General features: G+C 42.8%; 1 protein-coding gene across 1 annotated transcript in view; it reads right to left on the bottom strand.

Moving 5' to 3' along the window:
- Positions 1 to 18,120, bottom strand: part of SNAP91 (synaptosome associated protein 91) — a 174,233-nt gene that overhangs the window by 85,623 nt on the left and 70,490 nt on the right. The window contains exons 8-12 of the mRNA XM_050950204.1: positions 16,913 to 17,019; positions 15,233 to 15,274; positions 7,270 to 7,340; positions 6,248 to 6,253; positions 538 to 565 (exon numbers count right to left, since the gene is read on the bottom strand). Of these exons, the coding sequence (XP_050806161.1) occupies positions 538 to 565; positions 6,248 to 6,253; positions 7,270 to 7,340; positions 15,233 to 15,274; positions 16,913 to 17,019 (254 nt within the window). The remainder of the gene's footprint in view (positions 1 to 537; positions 566 to 6,247; positions 6,254 to 7,269; positions 7,341 to 15,232; positions 15,275 to 16,912; positions 17,020 to 18,120) is intronic.

The following is an 18,120-nucleotide window of genomic DNA, read 5'->3' as shown; positions in this document are numbered from 1 at the left end:
ATGGCAAATCAAACAGAGGACAACTCAAAAAGGCAGTTTCCCCACAGTAAATATACCACTAGAGAGAAAGATGTAGGTGAGAGAAGCTGACATGCCACAGAGTCAGCTTCTCACTGAGAAATGGGAAAGGCCAAGTTGAAGGTGTGGACATCTGTTATGCCTCCACATAGCACTTGATTGTCATCTCCTGGCAAGGCAGTTCAACATTCTTTCAAGAGCATTCCCAACCACCATGAATTAGCAGCTTAAAATTCAAGAGCAGGTATCTAATCCCTGTTTTACAGTGGTTTCATTGTTTGCGTCCACCCCCAACTCCCCCCCCTTTTTTTTTTTTTTTAAGCTAATGGCAGTTTGCCTAGAGCTTGGGATATGCGGAGGTTTCTTGGGGTTGGGGGGGAACTAAAAAAAGCCACACATACCCAAATAAAGATTTTTTTCTTAAGCACCTTTAACTCTAATGGTAATTTAAAAGCACATGCTGACAGAGCAAAAATCAATCAATCAATCTTAATTAGTACATAAGCTATTAATATTTACCTTGCTCAAGGGAGAAGGAGCACCAGAACTAAAAAGAAAAGAATATAATGAAGATTTTCAAGCTAAGTACATTTTAGGAAAGCATGCTGAAGAAACATCAGAATGGTATTAAAACAGTTTTTCAAATTCTCATTAAAAAATTATTATTTAACCAAAGAGATTACAAACAAGTATGCTGGACTTGTCTAAAAGCCATTTCAAAACCAATACATGCTGTAGTTTTACTCAAAGTCTGTCATTTTAGGAAATAAAGAGAAGTTTTAGGCTGTGAAATACTAATACCTACGTTTAGTACTGTTTGTGGCATTTGACACCCTGGGCCAAATCTTCCAGTTCAGACCCAATGTACTTCACACAAGAATTTAAGTAAGGCAGCAATTTACACGTTTGCTTTTGGCCCCATGAAAACTGTTTGGGTTTTTGAGTGCCCTAGCTGTGCATTTTCTTAAACAAACAGCTATCTATGGGTATTATAAAAAGAGTAATTGTGTCACTGATTGCTGCTTTCACAGAACGTCAGCTGGTTAAAAAAACCTGAAGAAGAGCTCTGTGAGAGCTCAAGAGTGTGTCTTTCACCAACAGAAACTGGCCCAATAAAAAGATAAACTGTAGTTAAGACAACTAGTTCTGAAATACACTATTAGATAGTCCTCTGTGCAAGAGAAAGCAAATATTCCTTGATTACATGCAAATATCAATGAACACAAATATATACAAAGCTCATGAAAAAGCAACTTAAGCCTGGTCTACACTATGATTTTAGGTCGAATTTAGCAGCATTGCTTTGATTTAACCCTGCACCCGTCCACATAACAAAGCCCTTCTTTTTCCCCCGATTTAAAGGGCTCTTAAAATCTATTTCTTTACTCCACCCCCGAAGAGGGGATTAGCACTGAAATCGGCCTTGCTGGGTCAAATTTGGGGTAGTGTGGACACAATTCGACAGTATTGGCCTCCGGGAGCTACCCCAGAGTACTCTATTGTAACCGCTCTGGACAGCACTCTCAACTCAGATGCACTGACCAAGTAAACAGGAAAAGTCCCACAAACTTTTGAATTTCATTTCCTGTTTGGCCAGCATGGCGAGCTGATCAGCAGAGGATCATGGAGTCCCAGAATCGCAAAAGAGCTCCAGCATGGACCGAATGGGAGGTACGGGACCTGATCGCTGTATAAGGAGATGAATCTGTGCTAACTGAACTCCATTCCAGTAAACGAAATGCCAAAACATTTGAAAAAAATCTCCAAGGGCATGAAGGACAGAGGCTATAATGAACTCGCAGCAGTGCTGCGTGAAAATTAAGGAGCTCAGACAAGCCTACCAAAAAACCAGAGAGGCAAACAGCCAGTCTGGGTCGCAGCCCCAAACATGCCACTTCTATTATGATCTGCATGCCATTCTAGCGGGTGCAGCCACCACTACCCCAACCCTGCGTTTTGACTCCGTCAATGGAGTAGAACGCACCACGGAAGCAGGTTTTGGGGATGTGGAAGATGAGGAGGAGGAGGTTGAAGACAGCTCACAGCAAGGAAGTGGAGAAATCGGTTTCCCCAATAGCCAGGATCTGTTTCTCACCCTGGACCTGGAGACAGTACCCCTGTAACCCACCCAAGGCAGGCTCCCGGACCCTGAAGGCAGAGAAGGGACCTCTGGTGAGTGTACCTTTGTAAGTATTAGACATGGTTTAAAAGCAAGTGTGTTTAATGATTAATTTGCCTTGGCATTCATGGTCAGTACAACTACTGAAAAAGTCTGTTAACGTGCCCGGGGATGGAGTGGAAATCCTCCAGGGACATCTCCATAAAGCTCTCCTAGATGTACTCCCAAAGCCTTTGCAAAAGGTTTCTGGGGAGGGCAGCCTTATTCCGTCTTCCATGGCAAGACACTTTACCAAGCCAGGCCAGTAGCACATAGTCGGGAATCACTGCAGAACAAAGCATTGCAGCTTATGGTCCTGGTGTTTGCTGGCATTCGAATGACATCTGTTCTTTGTGTGTTATCCTCAGGAGAGTGATATCATTCATGGTCACGTGGTGGAAACAGGGTGGTTTTATTAAGTGGACATTCAGAGGTGCCCGTTCCTGCTGGGCTGTTTGCCTGTGGCTGAACAGAAATGCTCCCCACTATAAGCCACACGGGGGGGGAGGGGTGAAGTCATCATCCCAGAGAATTGGGTGTGTGTGTAGGGAGAGGTTAGTTGGGTTTGTGCTGCACATTAACCTGGAAACTGCAGCCCTGCCTTTTAAATTGCCAACCCATTTTAAATGGCCAACCCAATGGCTGCTTGCTATGGGAAATGAGGGCCCTGCTGTTTGAAACCATTCCCACATGTTATGAAGGTTAAAAAAGCCAAAAAAGACTGGCTTACCATAGCTGCCAGCAAGCCGAATTCTGTTTCCCGCCCCTGCATGAGTGATCTCATGCACCAAACCGGCATACCCTCAATAAGAGGCAAAATGTGATCTTGTACTAAAAGCACATGTGCTATGTAATGTTAACAGCAAGGTTTACCATGAAAGTGGACCCATTGTTCTATAAAATGTGTCTTTTTAACCACCACTCTCCCTTTTTCCCCCTCCACCAGCTGCATATGTTTCTTCTTCACAGAGGCTAGCGAAGATTAGAAGGCAAAAAAAATGCACTCGGGATGAAATGTTCTCCAAGCTCATGCTGTTCTCCCACACTGACAGAGCACAGCAGAATGTGTGGAGGCAGACAATGTCAGAGTGCAAGAAAGCACAATATGAACGCGAGGAGAGGTGGCGGGCTGAAGAGAGTAAGTGGTATCAGCTTGCTGACAGATGGCAGGAGTCAATGCTCAGGCTGCTGGAGCATCACACTCATACACTCCAACGTATGGCTGAGTTGCAGGAAAGGCAGCAGGAGCACAGACCACTGCTACAGCCCCTGTATAACCAACCATCCTCCACCCCAAGTTCCATAGCCTCCTCATCCAGATGCCCAAGAACACGGGGGGGGGCCCCCCTCCGGCCACCCAGCCACTCCACCCCAGAGAACTTCCCAAGCAACAGAAGGCTGGCATTCAATAAGTTTTGAAGTGCAGTGTGGCCTTGTCCTTCCCTCCTCCCCTACCCCTTCCAGCCTACCTTGGCAGTTATCCCCCTATTTGTGTCATAAATTAATGAAGAATGCATGAATGTGAAGGAACAATGATTATTGCCTCTGCAAGCAGTGATTGAAGGAGGACGGGAGGGTGGTTAGCTTACAGGGAAGTAGAGTGAACCAAGGGGGGTGGGGGGACAGGATTTCATCAAGGAGAAAAAGAAAACAACTTTCACACCATAGCCTGGCCACTCATGAAACTGGTTTTCAAACCTTCTCTGATGCGCAGTGCGCTCTCCTGTATGCCAGGTGACTTGCCTCAACCTCCCACCCCGCCATAAACATCTCCCTCTTACTCTCACAGATATTGTGGAGGGCACAGCAAGCAGTAATAACAATGGGAATATTGGTTTCGCTGAGGTCTATCCGAGTCCGTAAACTGCGCCAGCGTGCTTTTAAATGTCCAAATGCACATTCTACCATCATTCTGCACTTGCTCAGCCTGTAGTTGAACAGCTCCTGACTACTGTCCAGGCTGCCTGTGTATGGCTTCATGAGCCGTGGCATTAAGGGGTAGGCTGGGTCCCCAAGGATAACTATAGGCATTTCAACATCCCCAGCGGTTATTTTCTGGTCTGGGAAGAAAGTCCCTTCCTGCAGCTTTCGAAACAGACCAGAGTTCCTGAAGATGCGAGTGTCATGTACCTTTCCCGGCCATCCCATGTGGATGTTGATGAAACATCCCTTGTGATCCACCAGGGCTTGCAGCACCACTGAAAAGTATCCCTTTCGGTTTACGTACTCACTGCCTTGGTGCTCCGGTGCCAAGATAGGGATATGAGTCCCGTCTATCGCCCCACAACCGTTAGGGAATCCCATTTCAGCAAAGCCATCCACTGCGATCTGCACATTTTCCAGAGTCGGTGCCCTTGATATCAGCAGCTCTTTGATTGCTTTGGCTACTTGCATCACAGCAGCCCCCACAGTAGATTTGCCCACTCCAAATTGATGCCCAACTGACCAGTAGCTGTCTGGCATTGCAAGCTTCCACAAGGCTATAGCCACTCACTTCTCAACTGTGAGGGCTGCTCTCATCTTTGTATCCTGGCTCTTCAAGGCAGGGGAAAACAAGTCAAAGATCCATGAAAGTGCCCTTATGCATGCGAAAGTTTCGCAGCCACTGGGAAGCCTCCATGACCTGCAACTATGTGGTCCCACCAGTCTGTGCTTGTTTCCCAGGCCCAGAATCGGCATTCCATGCCATGAACCTGCCCAATTAACAGCATGATGTGCACACTGCCGGGGCCGGCACTTTGTGAAAAAAGTCTATATCCATGTCTATGTCCTCATCAGCACACTGCCGTTGCCTCCTCGCCTGGTTTTGCTTTTGCAGGTTCTGCATATCTTCCTGGATAATGCACATGGTGTTTACAGTGCTCATAATTGCCGCAGTGATCTGAGCAGGCTCCATATTCCCAGTGCTATGGCGTCTGCGCTGAAAAAAGGCGCGAAACAATTGTCTGCCATTGCTCTGACAGAGGGAGGGATGACTGATGACATGGCTTACAGAGTTGGCTTACAGGGAATGAAAATCCACAGAGGGGGTGGGCTTTGCATCAAGGAGAAACACAAACAACTGTCACACAGAATGGCCCCCTCAAGGATTGAACTCAAAACCCTGGGCTTGGCAGGCCATTGATTTCATGGAGGGAGGGAGGAGTAAATGAATACAAAACAAATCTGGTCTATTTCTTGTTTTGATCCACTCCATCTACCTTCTACATATTAGGCTGGCAGCAGACAGTGCAATACGACTGCTAGCCATCGTCGTTATCTCCTGGCTGCGCGGCAGAAGATGGTGCATTATGATTGCTAGCCATCATCATCTCCTGGCTGCTCACAGTATGACTTGAAAAGGGAATGACCTGGCTGAGTCACTCCCATGTCTGCCCAGGTGCCCCTGACTGACCTCACCGAGGTCAGCTAAAAGAGCATCCAGGAGTATGACAACAACAGCTACCAATCGTAATTCACCGTCTGCTGCCAAAAGGCAATGGACCTGCTGCTGTGTAGCAATGCAATACAACGTCTGCTAGCACCCAGGAGATGTATGGTGATGGTGAGCTGAGCAGGCTCCATGCTTGCCATGGTATGGCATCTGCGCAGGTAACCCAGAAAAAAAGGCGTGAAACGATTGTCTGCTGTTGCTTTCGGGGGGGGGGGGGAGGGAGGGAGGGGGCCGGGGCCTGACGACATGTACCCAGAAGCACCCGTGACACTGTTTTTGCCACCTCAGGCACTGGGATCTCAACCCAGAATTCCAATGGGCAGTGGAGACTGCAGGAACTGTGGGATAACTACTCACAGTGCAATGCTCCAGAAGTCGATGCCAGCCTTGATACTACGGAAGCAGTCTGCTGACTTAATGCTCTTAGAGCATTTTGTGTGGGGACACGCACACGACTGTATAAAAACGATTACTAAAAATACAACTTCTATAAATTTGACCTAATTTCATACTGTAGACATACCCTGACTCATAAGAAATCGGCTAGATTTAATCAGTCAATCTCTTCAATAAGATGAGCACCTAAATATACATGCAAACAAGAGTGTATTAAAAAAAAACAAAAACAAACAACTTACCCTTCACTAAATTGCACGGCAAACAGACATACAGAAAGAAAAAGAAAGAATGCCTAGGTTAAGTGCACTTTTAACTTTTTTCCTCAAATAAGTGAACAGTTAACAAACATCTAGATAAGAGGCTGCAAGACAATTAGAAAAATCTGCCCAGCAAATAAAATTTGTAAAAATTTTTTTACAGCAAATAAAGTAATAGTGAAGAACCAATTTATTCTTCCTCAAAATGGTCCTTGTACAAAAGCAATACAAGTTAAGCGGATTCCATTATGTTGCAGCGTATATACAGGGGTTTTTTGGGTTAAAATTAAGAACTCCATAAAGCAGTGCTTGTGTACATCTGAGAAGTCAATGATGCTAACTAAATGATATGATTAGTCTGTTCTGAAAAGTGAATCATAAATGACATAAGTGCAGGCTGTCTTCAATATTGATGTTTAATTAGTTGGTGTCAAAACAAAGCAGAATTACATTTGCATAGGTTATACTTGGTTCAGATATAAAAAACAAAGGGAAATCTTAAAATAGCTGTAAAAAGGGATTGCTTGTATGGTCATAATGGTGTGAAAAAAAAATGAAATCTCAAGCAGCGTTTAAAGTCAAGTATGGGGAAACAGACCCAGTATAAATTAGAGGAACAACAAATACTGGGATGAACTTAGTGTGATGCTGTTATACTCCCAATGGGCAAATGGAGTCTCACATCACTAGGCTTCCCCTACTTCCCTGGAAGTTCCAGCAGAGAACAGTGATACACAGACCACTTTCTCTCTTCAGCGGTCTTGCAAAGAACTTAAATGTGGCAGCTCTAAAACAATCAACATAGCCTGAAGAATTAAAGATGATTGGATCCAAGTGTTGCTCTAGGAGAGACATGAGGTGAAACCAAGAGCTACCTCTTCTTTCAATAAGAAGCAAAAGAGGAAGCCCTGGATGCTGGGTGTCCCCTCTGGCCTGGAGGGGCTTCTCTTTGTGGCTTGATGAATTTTTAATCTAGTTCTACACATGTAATAGGATCATTTTACCTGTTCCCAGGTTTTTTCCCTTCCAATGTGTTTAGATGCTGTTCCAGGGTCTCCATAAGACTGCTGGGAGCCTAGACAGTGAATGTAAAAAAAAGGTGCACATTTTTTTCTTTAAACACACTAAATGATGGGAGCCTTAAGGTTATCAGGGCAATTTAATTCATCTTCTGCTAAAAATAAAACAAGTTTGCACACTCATGCTATAATCCCAATTCCACTCCATTGTGTAAAGAAAAAAAAGTGTATTTTCATGCTGGAAATATCAAGACAAAAAAGCAGTTCTATAAAAAGGCCAATTCTGAAAACACTTATTCTTTGCAGAGTTATAGCCAACTCTTTCTTTACTATACAATTATTGAATCCTATGTACATGATGTGCTCACCATACTTCCAGCCAGATCATGTGTTTGACATTGACAACAGCACAGGCATCCACAGGTTAAGTGAAAATCACACACACAAAATCTACACAAGTATTTATGCTCATATCAACTGGGTGTGTTGTATACAGTGAGTCTAAATTAGCTTTTAGCTAAAACACCGAATTTTTCCCATTTGTGGCTAATCGTTACAGTTGTATTTATCAGCTAGTATTTTCCACTAAAAGGAAAAAAGTGTAAATTAAAAAATGGTCCAGATTAATTATAGAAAGCTAGGCTCAGAATTTGAGCACTTTCCAGGTAATAGCATGAAATATCTACATAGTCTGGTTTAAAAACAAAAAAAAAACAAAAAAACCAACCACTTATGAATATATAGGACAGGTAATCAAGATTCAGGAGCCAGAAGAAAATAAAATTCAAAAATCCCAATTTCAGATACTTATAAAATGAAATTAATCTCAGTCTAATGAAGTTTGACTAATACTGCAATCATTTTTCTTAAACGCAAGATCCTCAGTGTTTTGAGACTTTAAATAACCAGATTTTATAGCCAAATAAAATACCCAGGCATGCTGTTGCTGTTACAATGGTGGATAAAAAGGAAAGAACGCAAGAACAAGTTTCAGTGTCCTTAGCTACTCCAGTATAAAAATAGTGCCTAGATAAGTAGATTTCCATAAGACCAATGAGTGAACAAGAAGCCCTTGAGAGCTACAACAGTAGATAACAGCAATATTTTATCAGGGTTACCAGTTCATCAATGGTACATTCTTTAAAAGGGGAATTTTCATTATCAGTGATTTGCAGATCAACCAAAACTCTTGTCAGCAATACCTAAAATGTTTGTCATAAATAAGTTTTAATATCTCACTGTAAATATATGCATTGAAAATTTAAAACAAAACAAAAAACCTGTCATGCTTGAAGTCAGTGCTATTATTTCCAATATGCACATACAGTGTTACTGACTGCCAGACTAAAATCAACTTAATAAGATACGACCACCACCGATATCAAATGTGAAATACATACATTAGGGGAGGGGGGAGAGAAAGGGTTAACATTCAAACATGGCCAAGTGTGAAACACTCTGAGCTGTCTTAACGATTTGAAAAGTTCTATATCTATTTACAAATCCTAACATTTGAAATAAATAATGCAAGCACATGCAAATAGCTCAGGACAGATAACTTCATTAATAAGTGAAAAGGTTGCTAGAATTCACTGGTAGTGAAAAACAAAAGCCACAGAAGTTTCAGGTTTGCTAAAAAGCAACAGACTTGGCCATTCGCCTCTATTTCTCCCTAGGCTAATTCTCTGTTATACAGGGTATCCATTTTTGTGGATAAGAGGAATAATGATGAAGCATTTAGTATTTTGTTGGGCACACTGAGTGTTCGGCCAATTAATATTTCAATATTCTAGCTACATTATTCAGGTCTCTTCCTGAGACTTAATAGTTTTCCAATGTACTATTTGTAGCATTTGTGCTAGATTAGCTTTTAAAAACAAGTGAACTTTAAAAAGTCTGTTTGATAAAGCTATAGATAGGGCTATAGAACTAGGAGTTCCAAGGCCTCGGAGGTCATAGTGCCACACCCAAACAGGGTGACCAGATAGTAACTCTGAAAAATCAGGATGGGGTGTGTGAGGGGGAGTAATAGACCTCTATATAAGAAAAAGCCCCAAATACCAGGACTGTCCCTATAAACAAACATCGAGACATTTGGTCACCCTATACCCAGACCAGTTAAATATGACGCTTAATAGCATGCAGCTGGCAACATTTGCTATTCAGAAGTTGACACATTCATGGGGATAATCTCTGGCACAGATGACTAGGCAGTATCCACAGAAGGTGACTCTCTAGAGTTAGCAAAGTCAGCCTAATCTTCTATTCAGTTTGGTGGTGGCTGCCACAAACCTGTTCTCTCCACTTCAGACAAAACTAATTTATTCTGTTTGGCTACCAAAATTTAAAATCTCTCATGTTTTCTAGCAACTAAGACGCCCACCTCAGCTTCCAACTCCCCGAACCTGAACCAGAAAGACTAAAATTTATATGAAGCAAAAATCCAAGCGCAAGAGACATGGTTGGGTAATAAACAGAAGTATTTATGAAAAGTTAAAACCCACGATGTTTCCCTTCTTTGGGGCTGCAAAGCATCAAACCTAGATGCCAAGTTGAGAGAGTAGCACTGTGTACATGTAAATCTTCTACATGAGACATTTTGGGAGGTATATTAACATCACTAAGGAATACCACTAAAACCATTCTAGACCTAGTAGATGGAGCCTTAAGAATACAGAGGTAATGTCACTTTACATAAAATATAACTGCTATTTCAATTAGAGCTGGGCAAATAACTGCTTCCTCTGTTCAGCAGCTGAACAAAAAAAAATTAAGAAATTTCAGATTGCCAAACACAAATCTGGGGTCTAACAAAAAAGAAAGTTTCATCTGAGGTCAAATGAAGAATTTAATTTGACATGAAACAAACATTTTTTAAAGGGCTAACCTCCAAACCAAAACTGAAGTAAAATTGGAAACAAAGAAATTTCAAATAAAAAAAGATTTTAAATTTCAAATGTGCTCCTGGTTGAGAACCACTGTGCTAGGGGACCAATTATCTGAATCTGGTGGAATTTAAACACCAGTTTTGGAATACATTTGTTCTCAAAATCCAGGTCTCTCTGGTGACTCCTTCGGTACTAACCTGAGGTTTCCTGCCCAGACTGGATTCTGCCTAGATGCAAGTTTCTTCAGTGCCTCAGAATTGTTTGCTCCTGCCATGCCTGTCAGACTAGATAAGAACTAGTAACTGATTTTTCAGTGACTGTTTACTTGACGTGGGCATCTTTGGTGCCAGATACTGATCCAAGATTGATCAGGGACCCTGACTTTTAAGGTTTCACATTAAGAAATATTGGCACTGTCTGTGCTTAGTCAGTCAGGGTCTAAAATATAAACACGCCACACTGCCCTTTTACTATTGGCTCTGAATGTTCAGAATGTTCTGAGACAGAAGCTGCTCATGCAGTCCAATGGACATTGCTTTCCTGAAGGCTGCAGAAGCGTAGCAGCATAAGGGCAAATATGCAGAAGTACTTCAAGAATTAAATTTCATTGTAACAATTTCTGGGTGCTTCCTGTGTTCTCAGTAACAGCCATAACCCAAGTTAAAACCTCTTAGCCTAAGGATTTCATAATCCACATGTGACAAAGTGTGGAAGTGTCTAGTATCTTATCACTATCATGTGAGACTGTGGCCTGGTCTACACTACGCATTTAAATCGATTTTAGCAGTGTTAAACTGATTTAACGGTGCACCCGTCCACACTATGAGGCCCTTTATATCGATATAAAGGGCTCTTTAAATCGGTTTCTGTACTCCTCCCCAACAAGAGAGTAGCGCTAAAATCGGTATTACCATATTGGACTAGGATTAGTGTGGCCGCAAATCGACTGTATTGGCCTCCGGGTGGTATCCCACAGTGCACCACTGTGACCGCTCTGGACAGCGATCTGAACTCTGATGCAGTGGCCAGGTAAACAGAAAAAGCCCAGCAAACTTCTGAATTACATTTCCTGTTTGCCCAGTGTGGAGCTCTGATCAGCACGGGTGGCAATGCAGTCCCAAATCCAAAAAGAGCTCCAGCATGGACCATACGGGAGATACTGGATCTGATCGCTGTATGGGGAGACAAACTGTTCTATCAGAACTCCGTTACAGAAGACAAAATGCCAAAGCATTTGAAAAAAAAATCTCCAGGCTACACAGTGCTGCGTGACAAGCGTAACGGAAAGCCAAAGAATCAAATGGATGCTCATGGAGGGAGGGAGGGGGTACTGAGCACTCCAACTATCCCACAGTCCACAGCAGTCTCTGAAAAATATTTGCATTCTTGGCTGAGCTCCCAGTGCCTGTAGGTTCAATCACATTGTCTGGCGTGGTTCAGGGTATAGCTCGTCAATTTACTCCCTCCCCCCACCATGTGAAAGAAAAGGGAAAAATCGTTTGACTTTTTTCACTGTCACCCTATGTCTACTGAATGTTGGTGGTAGACGTGATGCTGCAGCAGTGAAGAGCAGTATCCGCTCTTCTCCCCTTCCCGGTGGCAGACGGTACAATATGACTGCTATCCGTCATCACCATCAGCCCGAGAGTGCTCCTGGCTGGCCTCAGGTGAGGCTGGCCAGGGGCACCTGGGTAAAAATAGGAATGATTCCTGGTCATTCCCAGTAGATGGTACAGAATGGCTGGTAACCGTCTTCATCATAGCAACTGGGGGCTGAGCTCCATCAGCCCCCTCCCTTTGATGTGTAAAGAAAAGATTCTGTACTGCCTGGACTATCATAGCAGCGGGATGCTAGGCTCCTCTCTCCCGCACTGCTTAATGTCCCGCTGGGACTGTCATAGCAGCAGGAGGCTGCCTCCCCCTCATTTTATCTCACTAACCAGTCACTGTTTCTTATTCCTGCTTTCTTTACAACTTCATGACACAAATGGGGGGGGGACACTGCCACGGTAGCCCAGGAAGGTTGGGGGAGGAGGGATGCAATGGGTGGGGTTGTTGCAGGGGCATCCCCCGTGAATGGCATGCAGCTCATCATTTCTGCAGGATCTGACACAAGCAGCTGTGCTCTCTGATACACTGGTTCTCTAGTACACTTGCCCCACATTCTAGGCAGGACTATTTTTAGAAACCATAAAGGAGGGATTGACTCGGGGAGTCATTCCCAGTTTTCCCTTTGCACCCCTGGCTGACCTCAGCCAGGAGCACTCATGATAGCAGCAGACAGTACAGAACAACAGATAACCATCTCTGCTATCATGCAAAAGCAAATGAATGCTGCTGTGTAGCGCCGCAGTAACGCCTCTGTCAGCGGCATCCAGTACACATACAGTGACAGTTAAAAAAAGCTGAACGGGCTCCATGGTTGCTGTGCTATGGCGTCTGCCAGAGCAATCCAGGGAAAAAGGGCACGAAATGATTGTCTACCATTGTTTTCCTGGAGGAAGGAATGACTGATGACATTTACCCAGAACCACCCGCGACAATGATTTTTGCCCCATCAGGCACTGGGATGTCAACCCAGAATTCCAAGGAGCGGGGGAGACTGCGGGAACTATGGGATAGCTACGGAATAGCTACCCACAGTGCAACGCTCCAGAAATCGACGCTAGCCTAGGACCATGGACGCACACCGCCGAATTAATGTGCTTAGTGTGGCTGCGTGCACTCGACTTTATACAATCTGTTTTACAAAACCGGTTTATGTAAAATCAGACTAATCCCGTAGTGTAGACGTACCCTGTTTCTCTGTTCAGTTTTGTATAGTTGCATGATAGTGCATAGAGTTAAATCAGGGAGGGGGGTAATAAAGGGATTAAAGAATAAGGAGCAGGGACAGAGCTTCTGGTAAACACCTTTAAAGCAGCTAACAAAAATAACTGCACCAGACATAACTGAGATGAAGAAGCTGAGACCCCAAAAATAAGAGACCTTAGAAGGTGGCCCTGGCAGAAAGGAAGAGGGAGAAGTGGTCAGCATGCTATGAGGCTGATACAGACTAGGGGAGAGGTAGAGCTGTAGGCAAGTAGCCTCTCTCTAAATGAGACCTAAGCATCTAGGCCAGGAGCAGCTAAGGTAAAAGCAATGCAAGATTCATGTGGCCAGGCCTCTTATTTTTACTCTATGTCTCAGACTGTTTTATTCCTACTGGTAATATTGAACAGTACTTGTTTGAGAAAGCTTTGTGGTCCCTGTGCACTAAGTACTAGTCACAGCTCTCAGAGAGAACTCAACAGCACGATTCAAATCCCAGTTGGGCCTGCCGAAGTAATCATAGTTGGTATCCAAGAGGACATAACTCAAGTCCTGGCGTCACAACTCAAAGCACCAGGAGCAGAGTTCCCTGAACAAAACTCCCTCCCGCTTCCCCTCCCCCCAAGGAGCCCAGGACTTAAAACCCTCCTGAGAGCTGAAACAACTCAGAGAACACAGCAGATCCTTGGACAGTCTGGGCCCAGGACAGCACTCCCGTCCACTTTCCCTCCCACTTCTTCTGATGTTACACTTGGACTTGGCCAGTCTGGGTCGTGTGTGTGCGCGAGTATGAAAGCGGGTTAGGGCTTGGGGCCTTAACGCTTTCTTTCTTCCCCTGAGTGACGTGGGAGCGTTCCCAGCACACACTGCTGTTATTTTATTATTTTATCAATAAAGCTTTAAAATTTAGACACTTGGGGTGCCTCTTCATCTCCTCCCCAAAAAAGATCCTGTGGCCCCAGCCTGATCAACTGTGGCCTGAGGCAGATTGGTAATGAAAATCTGTCACACTGGTCTAAAAGCAGGAAAATCACAGAATTCTACCCTCTGAGAGATAAAGATCTGAGGCCTGACATCTTTGGGGTGCACTCAGACCTCAAGAAGGGCAGTGGTGCAGCAGCTACCCTAGAGGCTGACACCATATAGCTATTACTTTGTAAAAAGAACACTGCATTCAGTGTTTCAAGTTATGCAACAATTTTAGCTTCCAGCAAACTAAAATAGAAACTGAACTATTTAAAAAGTAAAATTGTTGTAAATGAAGTATTTTAGATTATATAAAAACCCTCAGGAATTCCTTAGGCTTCAGTTATTTTCCCCCAAATCAAGCCAAGATGTTAAATGCAAACTTTTATTTAGCTTTATTTCAGTTCTGAGCTTTAAGAAACTAGGGATATTTTCCAGTCAGAAGAAACAATTTATGGAATATTGTAGGGAACCAAACATTCAGATACTTTTATTTTATATTTATAAGCAGTGAACATATCTATTAAAAATTCATTAGATGTTTATATAGTTGCTCTCCAGTTTGATTAAGAGTTTTTAGTTTCTGTGACATTTTGCAGGCATTGAGATATGCAAGAAGTTATAATTTGATCTGAGTACACTGTTTGGCATTCATTAACAAAAATTTTCATGCTACTGTGCATCAAGGCAAACAATTAACAAATACTGTTATGGTTCTGGTTAAAGGCAGGAATGCCATATTGATATTTGTAGTTGCTGTAAGTAAGGAGTTTGATCCAGGTTTGAGTATCAAGGAATAAAATTCTGCCTCTAGTTTTATCCCCTTACCACGTTTTAAAGTTTAAGATGCTCTTATTTGGTCATATTATGTCAACTTCTGTATATCTATAGACCAAGACACTCTGCCAGAGGTGAAATTACGAAGTAGGTCAAAGCACAAATTCAGTGCTATGACACCTTTGTCCATTTTTCAAATGCAATACTCTCACTCCTTGTGGGATAAATCTGCACTTCTACAAGGGAGAAAAGACTGCCAATCTAGTTACAAACTGTAAAACAATAGTCAGAAAATGAAACTGGTCTTCTGGAATTAAATGACCAGCAGAGCTCAATCTGCCAAAAATGGTTGACGATTTGCAATTTCCTGCCTTTTGCATTTGAGAAGGATTTCAAGAAATGTATATATCAGGGCACATGCCAATTATCTGACTCGTCCTCATACAGTTTTAGCTTACTGTGTCTTTCCTTACTGAATCAGTTTATACAAAAACTGAAAAACTTACTTGTGTGAGATCAGGAATGTCTCCTTTGTCAATTCCAACTTGCTGTGGATTTAAAAAACAATTTTATTGTGAAACCAGTTGTATGCTACAACTGCAGCAAGTATTCAGTTTGATTAAAACAGTCACGTTTTCTCTTCAGTTAACTTCTTATGCATTACATCTCAATATCATTAAGTTATAAAGTCTGTAACTTATGTACCAATTTTCTCCCACAAGCCACTCCCTCACCCTTCCTAACACCGTGAAAATGCTGCAAGGCTCACTTCTAGGGAGAAAAAAAAATTTAGAAACAACCCCACAAAACTCAATCCTCACTCAGGTCTTATACTCCCTAGCACATACAAGCAGAACTTTTCGGTCTGAAAAGGCAGCAGTAGTGAGCTCAAGAAAGCATTATCCAGGACTCAGAACTCTTTCTGAAACTTCTAGTTAATCCCCTCTCAGTCAGCAAAAACTCCTGCAGGAGCTGCACCTCCTCATCCTTCAATCTGGGTTCCTTTTGTTTATGTCCCTTTCAGCTCTTTGGAAAACTAAAATAAAATGTTAAAACAGGGATCTCAAACTCAAATCACCACAAGGACCACATGAGGACTAGTATAGTGGCCTGAGGGCTGCATCACTGACACCTTTTCATATAAAGGTACAAACCCACCCACCCCTGCCCTGTCCCCACTCCATCCCCTTCCATCAGTCCCCGCCCTGCCTCTTCCCACCCCTTCCCTGCCACATCCCTATTCCAACCCCTTCCCCAAATCCCCGCCCTGCCTCTTCTCCACCTCCTCCCCCGAGTGCACTGCTCCCTGCTCCTCCCCCCTCTCCCTCCCTTCTGGAAAGTGCTAAGCATCACCAAACAGTGGGAAGTGCCTGGAGGTAGGCAGAGGAGCAGAGACACAGCGCTCTAGGGGGGAGGACAGGGCAGCGGATGAGGGGAGCTTGGCAGGCTGCGGCAAGTAACTCCGCGGGGCTGCAGGTGGCCCGCAAGCCACGTGTTTGAGACTCCTGTGTTAAAATATCCATCTTTGCGAACATCCTTAGTCCAGTTGTGCTGTGGCCCACAGCTTCGATTTTTCTGTCCCAGTTTTTTTAAGTCTCAGCTCACTGCCTTGAGACTTGCACTCCGATTTAGAGTTTTCAACTCCAAAGCCACTTGCTTGATTTTAGAATGTGATCTGCTTCTTCTGCCCATCAAAAAAAGGAAAATTATAAATCTGAGCAACGTCCATGTAGCAGGAGGATATTATGAATGGGCACACCTGCTGCAGATTCTACTTGAGCTAGGAATGTTGTACAAGAGAGTGTCAAATCTAGTTGTCAGCGTGACACCTGAAGGTAGATCTTCATGAAGATCACTTCTAGTCCCCAAAATTGCCACCCTCTTCAAGGTTACATTTAAGTCAGGGACTGTCCATTGGCACAGGTGGTGGTTCTAATCATGAATAGAATGCAACAAGCTATGGTTAGCTTTGGTAGTTTTGGTATCTTGTGCTTCAACTCACTACTGACGCCCATAGGGACCAAGAACTTTAGAACCTGGATTTAATCGGCATTGCTTGAGCTAGATAGTACACAGCACATCAAATATCTGAAAATAGAAGTTATATTTTGATACATGTGCTTTTTAGTCTGATATGGAGAAAACTACAGCTTATCCTTCAGCAGATAATATTTGAGGTTACTTACCTCTGCAACTTTAAGAAATTCAGATACTCTAGTCATTCTAGTCAGAAAACGTTTGTAGATTTCAAGAGCATCTTTACACTGTCCCTTTTTCATTTCAAAAAATTTCTCTGGAAGAAAAACAAAAAAGTGAACAACCATTTTCTCTTTAGCAGTATGTCAGTCACTGGAACTACATTTATGGTAGATCTGCACTCATCTGCAATCCTACTTACAGAAAAATGATACTTCAAGAATTTAATTGCTAAGTGGTGTATTGATTGGTCCTATTGAGGCCTTTCCCTCCTCCTCCACTAGCTAAAATGCAACATTATCTTAAGTTATGACTACATGACAATTAAAGTTTAATTGGTGCACATGGTTAAAATTTCATTTCCCTCTACATATTTGTGAAACTAATTGAGCAGCTCTTCTAGTCATTAGTACAAGTTATCAAGTTACATGACCAGCAGATAAAAGTCAAACTTCTCATAATTTTCATTGTGAAAAATTTTTAGTATGATCTGTGAGCAGGTTTTTAAGTTTTCAGAAAACCAGTTTTAAAAATATTTAAACAAAAATAGTGAGTACACTTGTGTACCTATCACTAATTTAAAATAAGCTGAAATTATTTGAAGTTCAAGGAGCTTTTTCTCCCTTCTTCCTTCCCCTTTAAGCATACTATATTGAACAATAGAACTCAGAACTCAAACTGTTCTCACTTTGGACTTTGAGACGCTATCTTATGCTCATTTTTCAAATTCACAACCATTCCTATAAAACAGTGTCGATGCAGGTTTCTCAACCCTAAACACTCAAAGAGGCATCACGAAAAACCCATGAAGGTTTATGAAATAGAATACAAGAACAAACACTTCATAAGCACAATTTATTCCTCAAAGAGGGACGTTTTATCTAAATCAAAGAAATTGCAAGATTTTAAGCACCACCTTAAACAAAAAAACAAGAACACATACCCAAGCCTTTAACTCAAATAATTAGTTCTTCCACAAACAGCTATCAATTTCTTCACTTTTGCAACCCTCAGAAGCAGCAACAGTAGGTAAGGTCCAACTTCTCAACTTTTCCCGAGAGCCAGCAAAGGAGCACATGCCTGAGCACACATGCACACACAACTCCCACTACTTCCTAGCCCCAGGGAGAGGTATGGGGAAGTAAAGTTTGTCCCAACTCCACATGGGAGTCCTACTAAGGAGATAGCTTGATCTCAA

This window comes from Gopherus flavomarginatus, chromosome 4 (genome assembly GCF_025201925.1).
Source record: "Gopherus flavomarginatus isolate rGopFla2 chromosome 4, rGopFla2.mat.asm, whole genome shotgun sequence".
Lineage (NCBI taxonomy): Eukaryota > Metazoa > Chordata > Testudines > Testudinidae > Gopherus > Gopherus flavomarginatus.
This window is presented reverse-complemented; position numbering and strand designations above follow the sequence as displayed.